Here is a 20577-nt window from a genome sequence, read left to right on the forward strand (position 1 = left end):
CTAGAATAATATCTCCAGCAGGTGATAGATTAGTTGGAACAAATTGGAACCATTGCAGTTCAGCAATCCTGGTTTCTTTCAAGCTGTTTTTAAAATGTCGTCATTTTAATACACAATCTAAGCCCTGCGGAACAGTCCACAGCAGGTTAATTTGAATCATATGATGTGTCACTGCCCTCAGCTGACATGAGCTCTATTCCATGTGTGAAGCCATAATAAATCCATTCCCAACCGAGGAGAATTCCCCGTGAGAAGGTGAACTAATCCAGGCCTCACACTGGCATGCTAGCCCTCCGTAATTGAAAGCAGGGCCACCTGTTCCCAGCACAGTTAGCCTACAGAGAAAAAATTAGCATTAGATCAGATACTTCTTCTATTGAAAAATCATTCATAGTTCTTGCAAATTCAAATTCAGCTGTGAACTGCCTGGTATGACATCATACAGAAACTTAGGAATGTGCCCACTTGATCCCAGTGTAAAAGTTTTGTTAGCCATAGGATTCCTAAACTTTGAAATGAGAAAAAAATTTTTTTTTAATTTAATGAGAGCTGACACGTGAGAAGAAGAACTGGGAAGGGTGCATATTTTTCTAATTAACTCAGGGTCATTTGTAAAAACATTTGCGCTCCCTGGTATTTTTTTTCATTGTTCCTTTGCAGACATATTTTTGAACACTGTCACTGTAATGACATTTAATGAAATGACATTTAAATGACAACAAAGAAAAATTGGTGCCAAATTGGGAGAACATTACCACATCATTTATGTTTTGTTGTAAATTAATTAGCATACTGCAGTCTTCATATAATTTAAGTAAAATGGTTGTATCAAACACAGTTATGACTACAATTTCACATTTATTTTAGTATACAGTATACCTGGTGTCTCTAGATGAAACACATAACAGCTGGAATCTTTTTCTCTTAATAAAATCATTTCTTTAGTCTCTCCCTGTTTAACCTGCTCATTAATTTGCCTATATAGTTTCCATGTCTTTTTAATTTCATTCTGGCTTTGGATTGGTTTCAGCTCTGGTTTTATTTGATTTTTGTTGTAAAAATTAGACTTTTAATGGGTTGTGATCCTATTTTGAACACTGTTTTCTTACATTTTATGGATCAACTTACTGTTTTATAGGTTGCAGTGATTCTAATTTTTACTTACAAAAAATTTCTAAACATCTTAGGATAATCCTATTCCCATAAACTTCTTTCATTTGAATAAAAAATATATACTTATTTTTTAAATATATACTTATTGAATAATGTAAAATATTCCTTTAGAAAACTTCTCAGAGACAGTAGTACACCATTCAAATAGGTTTATGTAAATAGACAGTAGAGATTTAAAGCTGTTTACCTCCAGATGCGTATTTTTGAAATGTTTTCATTTTTCTTGGTGAATTCTGCTTTTATATTCTTTTATTACTCAGTGAGGATTACTTCAGATATATCATGAAAGTACTTGTTCAGAGGAATTAAGATACCTAAAAAAGATGACACAAATAACCTCCTGACATTTTCTGGAGTGGAAAATGAAGACTAAGTAACAGAATATTTAAACACAAGAAGATTTCAGTGTGAAAGTAAGCATCTTAAGGAGCTCATTGTAATTAATTTCTCTTAATGCTGCCCTAATAGTTAACCCTTTGCCTCGTTTCTCTTTCCAGAAATGGAGCCAAGGCCCATCCCCTTGAGTTCTGTCTCTATCTTAATTTAATTTTACAGCCATACTAGCAGGCTATCTTCTACATTTAAGAAATATAAACTAGTTAATAAAACTATAAGAACCTTGACTCTTACACTTCCCCAGTTTTATGGGTTTCAGTTTGCAGCATCGGCATTACGTTATCATAGTTTATTTTCCCCATGATTTTATCAAAATGAAATGGTAAACTTGATGTCAGGGTGCCAAATAGGGAGTGGACCAAAAATTTTAAAACCCAGGAAAGCCTTTCATTATTTCAACTTTACTTTTTCAACTCTAACTCGTACCTTTGGAAGAAATGAGGAAAGTGGATGACTTTTAATTAATTTTTTAATAATCTTTTTTCTCTTATTCCTATAACAACGTGATTTTAATACCAAATTTTACTGTAGAACCAGTAAGCCACATTAATTTCTTACCAACACTGTTGAGTGAAGAGACTTTAAATCTTTGAAAGTTGGGCTGTATGCAAAGCAATAAATCAATAGAAAAAAAAAGTCGGGCTGACAGTAGTGCCTCCAGGGGAGTATGCTTGGCTAAGTAATGGGACCCAAAAAGTCACAGAAACTGGTTGTGGGTGTGGCCAGATGGGAAGAGGCAGCACCAGGTCTCCTGCAGGGAATGTCACTGGTTTGGCAATTATTTAGATTCTTTATTTCTTTATGTGGTCCAATCCTGGAATGATTATTTCTTCTACTGACGAGAATGAGGGTAATTGGGAGGTATCTTTCCCTAGAAAGTGCAGCAGACTAAGGTGGAAGAAAAAGAGAACATTATTTGGCTTCTCCTAACTGTAACCTTGCAACTTTGTGCTTGCATGCAAGTCGTCTTCCCCTACCTCTCCAACCTGTGCCTTTCCAGGGACACAGTGTACGGCCTTCTGTCCATCTCTCTGTACAGTAACCTCAGCTGTCTCTTTTATGCTAACAACTCCCAGATGCCTAGCTCTGGGTTTGACTTATCCAACTCCAGGACTATTTCTCCATCTGCCTATTAGATACGTTTAGTTATTTAAAATTCAATATGTTTACATTAAATTAAACCATTTTTCTCTCCTCTCCTTATTCATTCCTGCCCTTAGTATAGTCTTCAAATTTCTTTACATGTGCTAGAGATAACAACATTATTCCAGTCATGTTTTCTCACAATTTTACTATCACTTTTGATTCATCCTTTTTTCTTTTGAATTCCAAGCCCTCTTCATTTTTCCTTTGAAATGTCCCTCCCCCCATGTCATGTCAGCTACCTCCCTTGTTTAGGTTTATGCTGGGATTACTTCCTCAGTCTGTTTACCAACAGCCTTCCCTCCAGATTCTCCTTTTACTCACTAATCCTGTTGTCCCCTGTGGCCTTGCTAAATGAGCCTCCCCTGCCAAACTCCTATGATGTCGACCTCCCAGCTCCCTCAGTTCCATCTGGTCAAAGTTCTCCTCAGCCCTCAAGGCTCTCTCTAATCTGATGTCATCTGGCTTAGTTGTCACTAAGCAGGTGATCCTGAGTAAGATTATTTAACTTCTGTGAGCCTCAGTATTTTCTTCTGTAACGTAAGAGAGCTATTTTAAGATTTCTTCAAGTTCTAAAATGACTGTAATCCCTAATGGAGCTCTTCATTTATTTTCACACCAGATAGTGTGAGCAATTGCAATATGCCAGGTGTTGTTCTAAGCAGTCCCGTCTCTCAAGAAATGCACATAATCTGGTAGAAAAGACAGAATTTGTTGGCCAGAGAGTCACACAAAGTAATATATAATGATAAACTAATATACGTGTCATGAAGTTCTGTGGATTCATAAGAGTGGAGATTCAGGGAAGCTTCTTACAGTAACTGACCCTGCAGCTGAGTTGCACAGGACACAAGGGAGTTGACCAAGGACTGAGGGGAGAGTGGATTTCTGGGAGAATATGTGCAAAAGATAGTATGGAGAGAGGTATCGTGTCCGATTACAGGAAATGAAAACAGGGAAGAGTGAGGAGACCAGTGCTATGAGGTGAGGCTATAAAGAGAGGCAGAGTCCAGGCCTTGCTGGCCATAATCAAGGATTTTAGGGCTTTTATCTTAAGAGTGGTGAGGAACCATTGAAGAGCTGTCAGCAGGACATGTATGCAGTAAGGGAGGGAGGAGGTGTGTGTGTTCATATGGTTATGTCTGCATTTTGAAAAGATAACTCTGGTTGCAGGGTGGAGAACACTAAGAAGGGCTAGAGTAGATGGAAGGGAGCCGTTAGGGGCGCCTGGGTGGCTCAGTCCTTAAGCGTCTGCCTTCAGCTCAGGGCATGATCCTGGCGTTCTGGGATCGAGCCGCACATCAGGCTCCTCCTCTGGGAGCCTACTTCTTCCTCTCCCACTCCCCCTGCTTGTGTTCCCTCTCTCGCTGGCTGTCTCTGTTGAATGAATAAATAAAATCTTTAAAAAAAAAAAAAGGAGCAATTAGGATAATATTGCAGTAGTACTGGTGAGAGATAATTAGAAGTTGGATCAGGGAATGGTGATAAGAAATAGGAAGAAGTAAAAGAATTGGTAGATATTGGGAGGCCAAAATCTATAGACCATGGTAATGGAGTAGGGAGATAGTGGGTAAGGGAGAAAATATAAACATGGCTTCTGGGTCTCTGACTGGTCTAACTGGGTGGATGGTGCTTTGTCCCCACAAAGTTCATACGTTGAAACTCTAATATTCACTATGATGGTATTTGGACATGGGGCCTTTGGGAGTTAATTAGGTTTAGATGAGGTCATGAGGGTGGGGGCTCCCTCATGATGGGATAGTACACATACAAGAAGAGACAACAGAGAGTTTGCTGTCTCTCCCCCTCTGCCATGTGAGGACACATTGAGAATGTGGCCATCTGCAAGCTAGAAGGAGAGCCTTCACCAGTAACCAATAATGCTAGCACCCTGATCTCAGCATTCCAGCCGCTAGAACTGTGGGAAAGTAAATTTCTGTTGTTTAAGCCACCAGGCTCTGGTGTTTTGTTACGGCAGCCCTAGCTGAGACAAGTGGTAATCCTGATTACTGAGATGAAAATACTTGAAGAGAACCACATTGTTTTTGGTTTTATTTTGTTTTCATGTGTGAGGGTATGGAGAGATCATGAGTTTTGTCTTGAGTTGTTGAGTTTGTGGCAGTTATTCATACAGATCTGGAGTCACGAGACCAAGACCGGTGATAAAGGATTGAATGTTTTAGAGTCTTTGGGATATAGATTCTAATTCAAGCCATGGGCCTGAATGAGAGATTACTCAAGGAAAGAATAGAGAGGAAGTAGAGAAAAGAACCTAAGACTGCATCTTGAGGAAGTCCAATCAGGATTTTACTGGCCAGGAGGAAACCGTGGGCTAAGAGGAGAATTTGAAAAGTAGAATGTCAAAGAAGCCAAATCAGTAGTGCTTTGAGACACAGAAAGATGAGAAATTGAAAATATCTAGTAGAGTTATAGGCATTGTGACTGCAAGTGTTTTCCCCCATCAAGTTAACCTGGATAGAAAATAGTCTGGAATGCATTGAGGTAAATGGGAGGGAAAAAAGAAATAGTAGAAGCAGAGAATATAAATAACTCCTTCAAGAAGTTTGTGAAGAACAATAATAAAGGGTAGTATACGAAGGAGCATCGGGGATCATGGTTTGGGGATTTTGTTTTAGTGATGAAAGAGACTTGAGTTTTCTCATATTTAAATATTCACAAGAGGAATCCAGTTAAGAGAAGAACTAGGTAAACTAAAAAAGAGAAAAGATCAACATAGGTGCGTAAGAAAGAGGGAAGAAGAATCCAGTACATATTTGAAAGAACCAGTTTCAAATTAGAGAAGCAATAGAGTCTCTGTTTTACATAAATTAAAGAAGGGAAGGAAAGGGGCATATGCAGGTAGTTTTTTAGTTTGGTAGCAAGAAACTGTTGGAAATGTGATGGCTTTAACTTTCCCCACGAAGCTAGAAGCAAGATCACCTATTGAAGTTCAAGAGGGACAAAAGGGATTTGATGGTTTGGAGGCAAAATGGCTTGACATCATCTTCCAATGTGACTTTTTCATATGCCATGTGCATTCTCATCTCTGTGTTTTTTTTAACTTTTATATCATGGAAATTTTCAAATATATACAAAAGTATACTGAATATCAGTATACAGAACCTCCTGCTTAAGTAATTGTCATCTGTGGGCAGTATTGTTTCTCACATACCCCTATCCACTTCCTCACCTTCTGTATTATTTTGAAGCAAATTCCATGCATTGTATTATATCATCTATAATATTTCAGTATTATGTATCTCTACAACATAAGAACTTTTAAAAACGTGACCACAATACTATTATCAAACCTAAAGATAGTCATTCTTCAGTGTTACCAAATATGTAGTGTTCAAATTTCCAGTTATCTTATCCATATCATAATGTATGTGAAGAGGGGGGAGGGGAAAAGTGTGTGTTGATGCGTGGGTATTTGTGTGCATGTGTATTTCTTGGGTTGGTTTTTTTTTTTTTTTTTAACCAGAAACCATATATGTTCTATGCATGACTATTGGTTGATATGTCTTTCTAGTTTCTTTTAATCACAGATTTTCCCCTCTATCATTTTTCATCCCTGTAATTTATATATTGAAGAAGCCAGATCATTTATCTTGTAGAGTTTACCACAGTTTAAATTTTTTTTTAAAGATTGTATTTATTTATTTACTTAGTTGAGAGAGAGGGCGCACGTGAGCCAGGAGAGGGGCAGAGAGAGAGGAAGAGAGAGAATCCCAAGCAGACTCCCCACTGAGCGCAGAGCCCTATGCAGGGTTCCATCTCACGACCCTGAGATCATGACCTGAGAGGAAACCAAGAGTCAGACCCTTAACTGACTGAGCCACCCAGTCGCCCCTGTCGCAGTTTGGATTGTCTATTCCCCCGTCCTCTGTATTTGCTATATATAAATTGGTAGTTGGATTAACCTATTCAGGTTTGCTTATTATTATTGTGGTTTTTTTTTTTAGCAAGACTGTTCTGTAAAAGGGTTTGTGTTGTTCCATCAGAAGGCACATAATATCTGAAGGTCTCTTTTTGTGATGTTAAAAGCCATTGATGCTGAATGCCTGAATTCATTGGAGGTTACAAACAGTAATATTTTCATGCAAACACTCCTTTTCCATGTATTAACTAAAATACTTCTATAAAAAGAAACATCCCCTCATCTACTACTTGGTTACTCAGTAGTATTGCTCATGTAAGGAAGGTAGGATAGATGCTGAATTCTGTATCTTTATTTACCCATTTTTAAAAATGAGTTGATTTTCTAGATGAGGGGAATTTTTTTTTACAGTGTATGAATATATCAGATCATCATAATGTATACTTTAAATATCTTAAAATTTCATTTGTCAGTTGTACCTTAATAAAGCTGGGGGGGTGAACTATTTTTCCAGCATATTCCAGTGGTGGCCAATTAGTTGTTGCTTGGTATTATTCTTAAGTCATTATTTTAAATGCTACTCAAATTATCTCATCATTGGAAGTGGGAGCCTCTAGAAATTGGATTCTTCATGTTTTTAATCTTCCCTCACTGTGGAATCCTTGTTCCCTTGTCTCAAAACAAAATTTGGCTGTTGCCAAAAAGTAGCTCTGCTGTCTCCAACCAAGGATGAGTACATGCCATCACGGAGAAGAGCAAAAAAGAAAAAGGAAGGACATAGCCATCAAAAGAGCTGCCAAAATTATTAGAGCAATAGAATGTGCTTAGCCCTTTTTGGTGACTGTTTGGAGAGAGAGAAGTTCATTTAGATAAGTTCTGTTTAATACACTCCTTTTAGAAAACCAGTACAGTTGCCCAATAATCAGAGCATTTATGTTGTAATGGGGCGGGGGAGTACAATGTAGTCAAAAAAGTCAATGCCTGATCCTAATAATATGTGTATGAGGATAATGCTGGTAGTGGTGATGCCCACATCCTAGTTGTAAGCACCATGAGCTGCTGCTGGCTGACCCAAGCAAGAACACGTGTCAGCCCATGTCGCTGAGCCTCCTCAGCAGCACATGGGACAGCTTATCCACGTCCGCTTGCTTTACCATTGTTAATTGAAGCACTCACATCTGCCACCGCTGAGGTCTTTACACTTCACACCTTCGATAAAAACACATTGATCTCATTGTCATGGCAACTTTCCAGGTTTTCCACTTCTCACACCTGTGAATACTCAGTCACCACTGTCCATTATCATCAGGAGTATGTTTACTTGGACACTGTCACAAAAATCTGAATTTAAATTGCTAACTAAGAAAAAAATGTTCTATGATCTAATAATAAAAAAATATTTTTATTAGAGATACAATAATTCATAAAGTCAAGCTTGATTACAGGTTTGTTCTGTGTTTTGTGTTTACCTCTCTAAAATGGGGGGGGGGGGGAAGCACATCATTCCTGAGCCACTACATAGCCATCACGTATGCACTGTTTAATGAGCAAGCCTTGCTTGTCTTTAAAAAAAAAAAAAGTGTCTTTTACAAATAAAATTCCAAAGGAAGAAACACTTAACAGAGAAGTTTTCTTTCATAAATGTTATGATTTGGGTATAACAAGCCATATTGAATCCATTGGGTTCTTGGTAATAGATTTCAAAATACATCATAAATGTAAGTAATATGATGACTAATGGGTAAAGTAAAGTTGGAACATTTTAAATGAGAAAATAGCTGGAACAGTTTTCAGGAAACTTTTCCAGTTGATGTTTGGTCCCCCACAAGGTGTGTATTAACATAAACTTAGGGGAATCACCTCTGGGGCTTGACTTTACTCTCTGATTTCATTACTACAATATGATTCTTTTCCTTTCACTATTAAGTCATCTCCTAGGGTGATGGGAGCATAAAATAAGTATAATTTATTTGTATTTGTCTAATCTCCTTTTAACTCAATAGTCATCTCATCATTCTGTTTCCTGGTAGCTGTTCAGAAAGTTTTGAAGGATAATGAGAATCTGATAATTGACAGGCATGGGTTTACTTGGTAACTTAAAGATCCAGAATGTGTTCTGGGAATGGTGAGAAATTGTATCTGGCAAAGAAATAGATGACTCAGCTGGGAGATTCTCTATTACTGCATATTCTTAAAACCTAAACTTTAAAGTAATCCATTTATTAAAATTTGATGAGGATTATGAAAAAATTCTAAACCTTTTCAAACAGTCTGATAGTAATTAGAATAAAATCCACATTGACAATTTATGCCTGGTTCTTTATCCAGGTGTATTTCCAGTTTTTGTAAAACATTATTCTATATAGCTCCCACTGTGTCTCTGTTGAAGAAAACTTTTCTAGTCCATTTTTATTACTGTTCTTATCTTAATAATGAAGTTAATGTTTTTCATCAATTTTTAAGTATAAATACCAGAAAATACATTGCTCAATTTTTACATATTTTTAAGATTTTATTTATTTATTTATTTATTTATTTATTTATTTATTTGGGGGGGGGGAGCACAGAGGGAGAGTGAGAGGGAGAAGCAGACTCCCCACCAAGCAGAGAGCCCAACATGGGGCTCGATCCCAGGACCCTGAGATCATGACCTGAACCAAAGTCAGATGCTCAACTGACTGAGCCACCCAGGTGCCCCTATTTCTATTTTTTTGTATTTAAAAACGCCAGATTCTTTTGTTGCATAATTTTTCCATTTGTTAAAATAATCTTCCTGTCACTATGAGACTGAAAATATTTACAGTAAAGTAAAGGCACTAATTTTCTACCCAAAAAAAGTGACTGCTAGTTCAAGGATGTGAAAGTTTTCAAGGAACTGGGTAAGTAATAAATGTAACAATACAGATTTGTTACACTTTTAGATGTGGCAATAACTTCATGATTTTGGTTGAAGGATTCATACATGTAGATGGACTTTACCCAACCGTAACAGGCACTAATTCATTTGTGGTGCTTTTCACTCTGGTGCATGCTTCCTCTCTCTTGGTGGAGCTGGTACTTTTGAAAGGAATAGCTGGTATTACAGAATAACCTCATTTCAGCTCTGCTTTTGGGGCTCTTGGCTTTATAGCATTCTCCAGCTTGCCCAAATGGGACTGTCCAGCCGCTCTGTTTACATATGGACCCAGCTCTACGGGGGTAGGCATGAGGGACTGTGTGTGCCACTGGAGGGCACCATGCACAGATGTTGCACTGTATGCAAACACACACACAAATATTTAAGGTAAATTATTTAAATGTTTTAAGGCTCGATTTGTTTCTTATAGTTAACAGCTATCTTGTGCTATGTGTATATATACTTCTACTAGATTTTTGAACTTTATGAAAACTTTCATCAGCTGCTGTTCAGTGACTGAGAGACTGTACTCCTAGGTTTAAGATCACCCAAAGAATGAAGTTTTGGTGTATACATCAGTGTTGACATGACCCCACAGGAAGGATAAATCAAGCGACCAGAGTGTCCAAATAAGAAGCCCTCCTTGACCAATCCACTGGTCTGAGAGAGGGTTGTCTAGAAACCAGCACCACAAAAAATTAACATTAAAAATTCACATTTCAGGGGCGCCTGGGTTGCTCAGTCGTTAAGCATCTGTCTTCGGCTCAGGTCATGATCCCAGGGGCCTGGGATCGAGCCCCACATCTGGCTCCCTGCTCAGTGGGAAGCCTCCTTCTCCCACTCCCCCTGCCTGTGCTCACTCTCTCACTGTCTCTCTCTCTCTGTCAAATAAATAAATAAAATCTTTTTTAAAAAAATTCACATTTCAAATTCATGAAACAAAAGAAATATGTAAGAAATTTAAATAAGCTTTCAAAATAGTTTTAAAATCTATAGCATTTATGCTTCTGAAGTTAGTAAAGTTTAAAATCACACTGACACTCTTGGGACAAACTGAGAGAGGGAGATCCAAGGTATTACTTCAGAATGTCTTTTTTCCTAAAATTTGTTGAGTCCTGATCAATTGTTATGTATAAATGAGCGACCTAATAGAGATTCATGACTTTTAAAGGTAGAACAAGACAGCAACTGTAATTAATTATGTACTTGCCATCCCCATTTCAAGCTATTAGAGTTGTATGGAATATATATTTTGGGCTGTCCTCAGTATTGCTTTGGGAAATGGATCTTTCTGATTTCAGACTATTCAAAGCAGTTATAATTGGTAAAATAAGGTCAATAATGTGACTCAAGTAGATTCATAGTTGAAATTCACCAATATGATTGATTTTAGTACACATTTCTTTTTCTGAATTATCAGCATCTGAACTCGATTGATAAAAAGAACCCTTCTTTTAAAATGTGTTTTGTAATACAAGCCAGGTCCTATAAAGAATGTATTCTTACTTGTGGATTAACATACTTTAGATAGCACCAAACTGACCTGTGCTTTTGAGTTATGCCAACTTAACTGACTCTAGTCTATCTATTAAAGCTCCTAACTTTAATATGCCTTATTTGGTATTAGTAAGATCAGAAAGTGTCCTGTGGCTTCCCTAACATTTAGAAATAGCGTTCCATCTTTTTCGCCTTCTACAGAAGGGCCACCAACAATGTTCTACTACCTTGTTAGAGGGGCCATGGAGAATGGGAAGCAAACCTCAAAAACTAACCTAGTACATATTTGGTTAACACGTAGGCCCAAAGTGGGCTTCCCCTACATATAAGAGTCATGGACATATTCAAGCTGTTAGACTTTTTGAGGATCACATGTGAGACTGAAAACTAATGAAATGAAGTGGGAAAAAACACTATTCTATAATGCATATCACAAAGTCATTGAAACAACATTGCTTTTTATTTTTAAAATTAATATGCAATGAAATCCTTTTTTGATATACAGTTCTGTGAATTTTAATACATATGTAGATATACGTAATTACAACCACAATCAAGATACTGAACAGTTCCATCATCCAAAAACACCTCTCACAGTATTTCTTCTTCATAACCATACCCTCCCCAAGCCCTAATCTGTGATAACTACTGCTGTCCATCACTTTAAGGGGTTTTGTTTGTTTATTTTGCCTTTTGGGGAATGTCATATAAATGGAATCCCATAGCATGTAGCCTTTTCAGACTGGCTTCTTTTGCTGACAAACTGCCTTTGAGATTCACCCTAGATGTTGCATGTATCAGTAGTATATTCCTTTTTGTTGCTAAGTAGTATTCCATTATGTAGATGTACCACAGTTTAACAATTCATCCATTGAAAGGCATCTAAATTGTTTCCAGTTTGGGTGATTATGAATAGAACTACATCAAAAATTTGTGTATAAGTTGTGTGAACATAAGTTTTCATTCCTTTATGATAAATGCCTAGATGTGGGATTGGTTGGTTATATAAATCATATATGAAGCTGCTAAAATGTTTTCTGGAGTGGATGTATCATTTGGAATTCCCACCATCAATGCATGAGAATCCCACTAGCTCCAGCTTCTCTACAGCACTTTATATTGTCAGCATTTTTTATTTTAGTCATTCTAATAAATGTCTCATTGTCATTTTAATTTACACTTTTCTAATGACTAATGATGTAGGACATCTTTGTATGTGCTTATCTGCCATGAATATATCCTCTTTGGTGAAATGTTTATTCAGGTCTTTTCCCATTGTAAGATTAGGCTGTTTGTTCCTTATTACTGAATTTTGAAAGATCTTTATTCTGGATACAAATCTTTTGTCAGATACACAGTTTGCTAATATTTTCTTCCAGTACATAGCTTGTTTTTTTCATTCTCTTAATACTACTTTTTACAGAGCAAAAGTTTTTAGTTATGAAGTCCAATTTATAAATTTTTTTTTAATTCAATCTTGGTTTTTTGCTACTGTATGGAAGAACCCTGCCTAACTTCAGGGCTTGAAGATTTTCTCATCTGTTTTTATCTAAAGTGATGCAATTTTACATTTTGTGTTTAGATCCATGATCTATGATCCATTTTGAGTTAATTTTATGTAAGGTATAAAGTTGGATTCAGGCACTTTTTTTTTTTTTGGCATGTGGATGTCCAACACCGTTTGTTAATAAAACTATCCTTTCTTCATTGAATTGCCTTTGTACCTTTTCCAAAAATCATTTGACAGTTTTTGTTTGGACTATATTTCTGTACTCTTTGTCTTGTTTCACTGACATATGTGTATATCCCTTCTCTAAGACTATCCTGTCTTGATCATGGTAACTTCATGCTAAGTTTTAAAATCTTGTAAGTCCTCCAATGTTACTCTTCTTTTTCAAAAGTGTTTTGGGTATTCTAGTTACTTTGCTCTCCTGTATAAATTTTATAATCAGCTTTTCTATATCTGAATAAATACTGCTGGGATTTTGATTGGAATTGTTTCAAATCTATAGATCAGTTGGAAGAAGATTGACATCTTTACTATGTTGAGTCTTCCAGTCCATGAATATATGTAGAGTATGTGTCTCCATTTACTTACATCTTTTTTGATACTTCCTTAGCATTTTGTAGTGTTCAGTATAAATACCTGTATGTATTTTATTAGAATTGTACCTAAGTATTTATTTAGAGCTATTATAAATGTAATTTTTTTTTAATTTTTATTCCATCTGTAGACTGCTAGTTTGTAAAAATGGAATTGGTTTTTGTATGGTGATCTCATATTCTAAAATCTTGCCAAATTTCACTTATAAATTCTAGGAGTTTTTCTATATATTCCGTGGAGTTTTCTACATGAGCAATCATGGCATCTGTGAATAGACATTTTTACCCTTCCAGTCTTTATTCCTTTTATTTCTTTTTCTTGCCTTATTGCACTGGCTAGGTTGTTTAATATTATGTTGAGTATGAGTAGTAAGAACGCATATCCTTGCCTTGTTTCTGATCTTAGGGGGAAGCATTTGATACTTCATGATTAAGTATGATGTTAGCTATAGGTTTTCATCTGCGAACATCATCAAATTAAGGAAGCTCCCCACTACTGATAGTTTCTTAAGAGTTCTTATCATAAAGGGATACTGAATTTTTCAAAACTTTTTCTGCATCAGTTAGTATGATCTTTTTGTTTTTTAAACTGATAATATCATTACTTTGATTGATTTTCTAATATTGAGCCAACCGTGTACTCCTGGCATAAACCCCTGTTGGTCATGGTATAGTCTTAGTTTTATATGTTGCTGGTTTGATTTCCAGCTTTTTTTGAGGATTTTTATGTCTCTGTTCTTAAGGTCTGTAGTTTTACTGTCTTTGTCTGGTTTTGGTATCAATAATGATGGTTTCATAAAATGGATTGAAGAGTATTCTCTCCTATTTTCTGTGGCACAAAAAAAAAAAAAATGAAGAAAAGAAAGAAGAAAAGGAGGGATTTTCATAGTCCCTGTTGTGAGCACTAGGAATTCTCTTCCCACTTCCTGAAGCCAGAAATAGAGGGTTTCTTCTAGTAATCCCTCTGTCCACACCTCATGCCAACTTTTAAGTTTTGGACTGCCTTTAGCACAGGCTGTGGGATACAGAAGGAAAAATTATAAAGTCACCTCCATTTTGTTAGTATTTTGCACTCTAGTCATCTTCTCCAGTCTTCTAGTACCATTTACTTTTCAGCATCCTCAAATAGCTATTCTGTGTAGGTTTTATAATGGCATTCTCTCCAGCTTCTGTATCTGCATAGAGTGGGAGAGACAGGATTCTATCTTCCCAGGAATCCTTAAATAATTTCTTTTTTTTTTTTTTAAAGAGAGTATGCATGAGCCAGGGAAGTGGGGAGAGGGGGAGAGAATCCTAAGAGGCTCCACACCCACCCAGAGGCCAGCTCGGGCCTCCATGTCACGACTCTGAGATAATGACCTGAGTGGAAATCAAGAGTCAGATGCTTAACCGACTGAGCTACCCAGGTGCCCCTGGAATCCTTAAGTAATTTTTTTAAAAAGGGAACTGGCAACTGACAAAGAACAAGGTAAATTAGATGTCTTTGCTTTGGGAGAAAAAGTTTAAAAAAAGCTGAGGCAAACATTCCTAAGCCTTGAAACCTCATTTATACTCACACTAGAAATTCAAAATGTCGTGTAAGTATCTATGCATGTGAAATACATGTTAATTTTCTGGTGGTGCATAACAGATTAAGCACCAATGTAGTGGCTTGCAGCAACACAGAGTTATTATCTCACAGTCCTGTAGGTCAGTAGTCCAGGTGGGTTCAGCTGGATTCTCTGCTCAGAATCTCACAAGGCCAAAATCAAGGTGTCAGTTGGTTTGGGCTCTAATCTGGAAGCTCCAGAGAAGAAACTCATTCTAGTTGTTTGCATTATCTAGTTCCCTGTGGTTGTAGGATCGAGGTCCCTAGTTCCTTGTTAGCTGTTGGCTAACCCCTCAGTTCTAGGGCCACTCATTCCTTCTCACATGACCCCCATCATCCTCAAAGCAGCAATGACATATAATAGAGCCCTTCTCGGGGTTCAAATCTCTCTGACTTCCCTTTCTGCCTCCTTCATATGAAAGGTTAAAGGGTTTATATATTTGGGCCTACCAAATAATTTATGTGTCTTAAATTCAACTGACGTAGGCTTTTTATCACAACTATGAAATCCCTTCACAGCACAGTAGTACCTAAAGTAGTATTTGATTTAATAACCAAAGGAGAGGAATCTTGGGCAGGGGAGTCATCTTTAGAATTCTGCCTATGAGAAAACCAGATTAGAATGTTTTGGGGTGCTCCAACATGAAGTGACAAAACATGTACTTTGTGCTGAGTTGGCAGCCCAATGCTGCATAGTAATGATGAAAAGTATGCACTCAAGGAACTTCTTGATTGGTGGGAGATAAAATCTCACAAAAAGATACTTGTGCAAGGCCAGCTTTGGCTGCAGGAAATGCTGAGCAGTATCCTGAAGATTAGGCATTAGGCGAAGAAAAGGTACAGTAGACAAAGGAGCAACATGAGCAGAGGCCTAGTGGTAGGACATAGCAGGAGTTGGGGGAAGCCAGCTCTATAAACTCTGATATTTCTGGAACCTTATTATGGAGGCAGGCAATGGCTGCAGATAAAGAAAGACTGGGCCTTTTTTTTCCATTCTAAGGAGCTTGGTCTTTTATACCATAGGTAAAGAAGAGCCATTAAAGAGTTTTAAATAGGAATGAGGCAATCAGGATTGCATTTGAAACAAATCATTTGGAAATTACTCTGGAGACTGGATTAACGGGAATCAGTCTAGACAGAGAAATCATTCAGGAGGTTTTACAGTAGCTCAACAGTATCAAAGCCATGGAGGGGAAAAAACGGGGAGTGGCTGGAGTGCTGGAGAGAAGGAGATTGGATTCAAGCAATATTTTGGAAGTAAAATTAACAGAACTTAATCTTCAAGTAGATTTGGACCAGGAAAAGAGGACATGAAATGGGTCAAAAAGTCAGATTTCTGATTTGAGCCACTTGGTAGATTATAGAACCATTAACTGAGATAGGGAATACAGCATGGCCAAGAGGAGTAAATGGATTATTTTAGATAAAATGATTTGATGAGTCTATGAGAGTTCAATAGAAAGAAAAAATTCATCCATTTTTTTTCCTTCATTTCTTCATTAAATAGCCACTTAGTACTCACTGTGGACCAGACGGTAGTTTAGGTACTCAGAATAGTAAGATGTAGGACAGCCCTTACTGTCCAGCAGCTCACAGTTCACTGGACTGTGACCGACACATAAGAAGGTAACTCTAAAAATAATGTAAATAGATGCCTGATGAGGCAGAATGCACAGGGGATTCTGGAAGCAACGGATGAGCAGCATCTTCCTGGGCCACAGGGTCAAGAAAAATTTGCTGGAGGAAGGGATTAGGACTAAGTCTCAAAGGGTGAGTTAGGCAAATAACCAGAGGTATAAACAGTTTTTTTCAGTGTCACTGGGACCACAATAATACCTGAGATAGGATCCCTATCAAGGTAGTAGTCAAACAACTCCTGGTAGATATGGTAGATACACACACACACACACACACACACACACACCCTTCCACAGGTGCTTTGACAGTCTGCAGTTAGGGGAAATGCATCCCTTAGGTTCAGCAGTTGGCTTGGATATTTGGGCAACTTCCTGAATGGATCACTAAATTGGTTCTATAGCTGCAGAAGGAACACTTCAGACCGTTAGTGTAAGTCTGCAGGTTATGAATCCAGACAAAAGCAGATAGCTTCTGGCCACAACATTTGAGTCTTCTATCTGTTATAGCTTTGTTTTGGTTTCCTGTTGTTCCTTTCATCTGTTAAGATTGTCCTCTCTTTTTCACTGTGGTTAAGGTAGTATTATTTTCTGTGAGGCCGCAGAATTTGGAAGCCCACATGGAAGGGTAGGTGGGCAGAGCAAGTAAATGTGTGGGTCATTTGAACCATCCAATTTTCCTAAAGTATTTTGCCCACCAGCTTCTTTCAGTACTCCAAAATCTACAAATCAAAAATAATGCCTTTCAACAAGTGGTGCTGGTATAACCGGATACTCCCCTGAAGAAGAATAAGGTTGGGCCCCTACCTCACATAGTACTCAAATGCTAGTGCAAGAACACTCATAGACCTAGGGTGCCTAGGTAGCTCAGTCAGTTAAACATCTGCCTTCAGCTTAGATCATGATCTCAAGGTCCCGAGATCGAGCTCGGCATCAGGCTTCCTGCTCAGCAGGGAGTCTGCTTCACCATCTGCCCTCCCCCCCAACTCGTGCTTGTTCTCTGTCTCTCTCTCTTACTCTCTCCCTCTCTCTCTCTCCCTCTCAAAAATAAATAAATCTTAAAAAAAAAAATCATAGACCTAAATGTAAGAGGTAAAACTGTAAAACTTAGAAAACATTGTCAATCTTTGTGACCTTGGGTTAGCAATGGTTTCTTAATATGACCCTAAAAGCATAAGCAAAATAATAAATAAATTGGACATCACAAAAAATAAAGTCTTTTGTGCTAAAAACTGAAAAGACCATCCACAGAATGGGAGGAAATATTTGCAAATCCTATATTTGATAGGAACTTGTATCCAGAATATAAAGAACTTATATAATTCAATAATAAAAAGATAACCCAAGTTTAAAATGAGCAAAGTATGTGAATAAACATTTCTCCAAGAATATATACATATGGCCAATAAGCACATGAAAGCAGTCAACGTCATTCATCATTAGGGAAATACAAACCAAAAATCAGAGTGGGCTACCACTTCATACCCACTAAGATGACTATAATCAAATATGACCCAGCAATACCACTCCTAGGTAGATACCAAGAGAATTGAAAACAGGATCACATAAAAATTTGCACATGAATGTTCATAGTAGCATTATATATAATAGCCAAAACAACTCATGTCCATTAACTGTTAGTGGATGAACAAAATGTGGTATATCCATATAAGGGAGTATTATTCAGCCACAAAAAGGAATAAAGTGCTAATGATACATGTTGCGATAGGAATGAACCTTAAAAACTTTTACTATGCTAACTGAAAGAAACTGGACACACAAGGCAAGATATTATGTAATTCTATTTATGTGAAATGTCCAGAATAGGCAAATCTATAGAGACAGAAATCAGATTAGTGGTTGCCTGAGGTAGAGGTAGGGAATGGATGGGGAGGGACTACTAAGTGGTCTCGGATTATTTTGGGTGTGGTGTTGATAATGTTCTGGAAATAGAGGCAAAATTGCACAATCTTCTGAGTTTACTAAAAACCATTGACTTGCACACTTTAAATAGGTAAATTGTATGGTGAGTGAGTTAACCTGTCAATAGGTTAAAAAAAAAATAATTCCTTTAAGTCAGGGTGTTTTTTCTGTTTTAAAAAAATATGGGATGCAGAGAGCATTTTGGTATTGCAAAGGGCGACTCAGATGTCTGATCCTTTCTGGTGGACAGCTAGCTAGAAGCAGGACTCTCAGTTTTGCTGGGCCCAATTAAAGAAACACATGGGAAGGCACACTTTAAAAAGATGGCACCCCAAGGAAATGTGGGTGACCAGGAGAAAACCGTAAGGTGCTGACATCTGAGGAAGGTGAGAAGAGGTCCTCCTTATGAAAAAAGGTATAGAAACAGACTTTATCTGCTTAGTAACCTTGACATTAGCTTCATCTGAGATTGTGTCTTGTAGTATATACTCAGTCTCCCAAGAACACTTGTTAGATTGAGTTATGCTCAACATAGACGAGACACAGTGTGCCAGGCACTGGATCTAAAGATATATGACATGCCCTGCCTTCACAACGCTTATAGTCTTCTGTCTTACTAATAATGAGAACAGAAGTAAGAAGGCAAAAACAGAAAATTAAAGCTGGTCAGTTTTAATGTCAGGTGCTGAGTGCCAAATAAGGACAACATCTGGTATGTGGTACATATAAAATGGACTGTAGGTTTTAAGACATCTCCTTGTACACGTGTTTCATTGTCTGGGGTGTTTAAGTGTTTTAGAATGCGGAATGTAGGGAAAGGGCACAAAGAGGAAACAAAGCTTTTCTGCATATACTTGATCAGAGAATGGGATAGAAAAGGCTATGCCAGTTAGTCAGTTGGACAGATATTTATTGACCCCAGTATTTGTGTCAAACATTGTGCTAGATTCTAGGGGAAGTCCTTTTGCCTTGGAAGAAAGAATGCCAGTCCCAGTAACAAACTAAAATAGCTGCTTAATCTTGCCTCAGAGTGGGAAGACAGAAATAAATGTCCATGCGTGGCCTTCACTGTATCAGGAACAGTCACATGGATTGAGACAGGAAGGTGGGCACGTAAGTAGTCCAGGGAAAGTGTTCCTTCAAGTAACTTCATGGAAAGAACAGTTAGGTGATGAGTAAAAGAATTATAACACCTGGCATCCTAATGAGTCCACCGTACAAGTGTAGGAAGACTTAAAACAGGAGCTTGACAGGGAAGTAAGGGCTTCTAGTCAGTGAGAGCTTCAGTAATTTTCTTATCTTCTTCAATTCTATAGCAGACATCAACTTGGACATATCAAAGCCTTTGAAAGCAAACCTGAGTTTTACCAAGTTGGATCAGATAAACAATTTATTAAAGAAGATAAGAAGTGCACACAGCAAGGAGACTTCAGCCCCATTGGACACCACACTGAATAAGGATGAGTTTCCAACCTCAAAATGTTACCGTGGAAAGTTGTCGAAACCTAAAGTTCATGGCGATGGAGCACAAAAGATTCCATTTCAAGAAAACATGTGGAGAACTGTTTCTTGCTTTCAAAAAATTTCTGTCCATACTACTCAGATTGTGGTCTCCATGGAAACTGTCCCCCATCCTAATAAACCATGCCTGTTAGCATCTTTATCGACCCTCAGTGGAAGCCTTAATGTCAAAGCAGCACAGAAAGTACCTGGTAAGTCACAAAGGGGGAGAGGGAGATGATAATGGGGTTTGCTCGCATCTAAAAATGCATAATTGTGAAGATTCGTATTATGTAGAGGTTAAAAGTTTTAAGGACCATTACAGATGGGGACATGGTTTATGGTTTGCGACCTTATTTTAAGAGGCAATTTTCTAACAAATCTTTCAAATCTAAATATTTTAACACCCTAAGTGAAGCTGTTGGTATCCATCCCTTCAGTCATGTTCCTACAAATGTCTGTAAAATCGTCCACTTCTAAATTCCCTTTTACCTAAAATAGCTTAGTGCAACAGTGGAATATCAAGTTCTTTGAACCCTTAGAGCAGTGCTTCTCGAAGCGTAGTCTCAGAACCAATGGCATCAGCATCACCTAGGAACTCGTTAGAAATGCCAGGTTTCAGACCCTACCCCTGACCTACTGAATCAACAACTCTGGGCATGGAGCCCAGAAATCTGTGTTCCAAAAGCTCTACAGGTGATTCTGATGCACCATAGTAAGTCACTGGTAACAATTTATTTAAAAAGAGAGAAATTGTTCCGGTGGCAGGTATGCTACACAAAGTATAGCAGAAGGCAACATTCAGCTTTGCAAGGACAATACCATGGACCATGCCAGCAGTTCT

At 37.7% G+C, this 20577-nt stretch overlaps 1 protein-coding gene across 1 annotated transcript in view; it reads left to right on the top strand.

Annotated features, from left to right (window-relative positions):
• The window catches only part of VPS13B (vacuolar protein sorting 13 homolog B), a 759954-nt gene that overhangs the window by 574867 nt on the left and 164510 nt on the right, over positions 1-20577 (top strand). The window contains exon 36 of the mRNA XM_040625596.1: positions 19550-19945. Within this exon, the coding sequence (XP_040481530.1) occupies positions 19550-19945 (396 nt within the window). The remainder of the gene's footprint in view (positions 1-19549; positions 19946-20577) is intronic.

This window comes from Ursus maritimus, unplaced genomic scaffold, assembly GCF_017311325.1.
Source record: "Ursus maritimus isolate PB19 unplaced genomic scaffold, ASM1731132v1 scaffold_9, whole genome shotgun sequence".
In the NCBI taxonomy this organism is placed as follows: domain Eukaryota; kingdom Metazoa; phylum Chordata; class Mammalia; order Carnivora; family Ursidae; genus Ursus; species Ursus maritimus.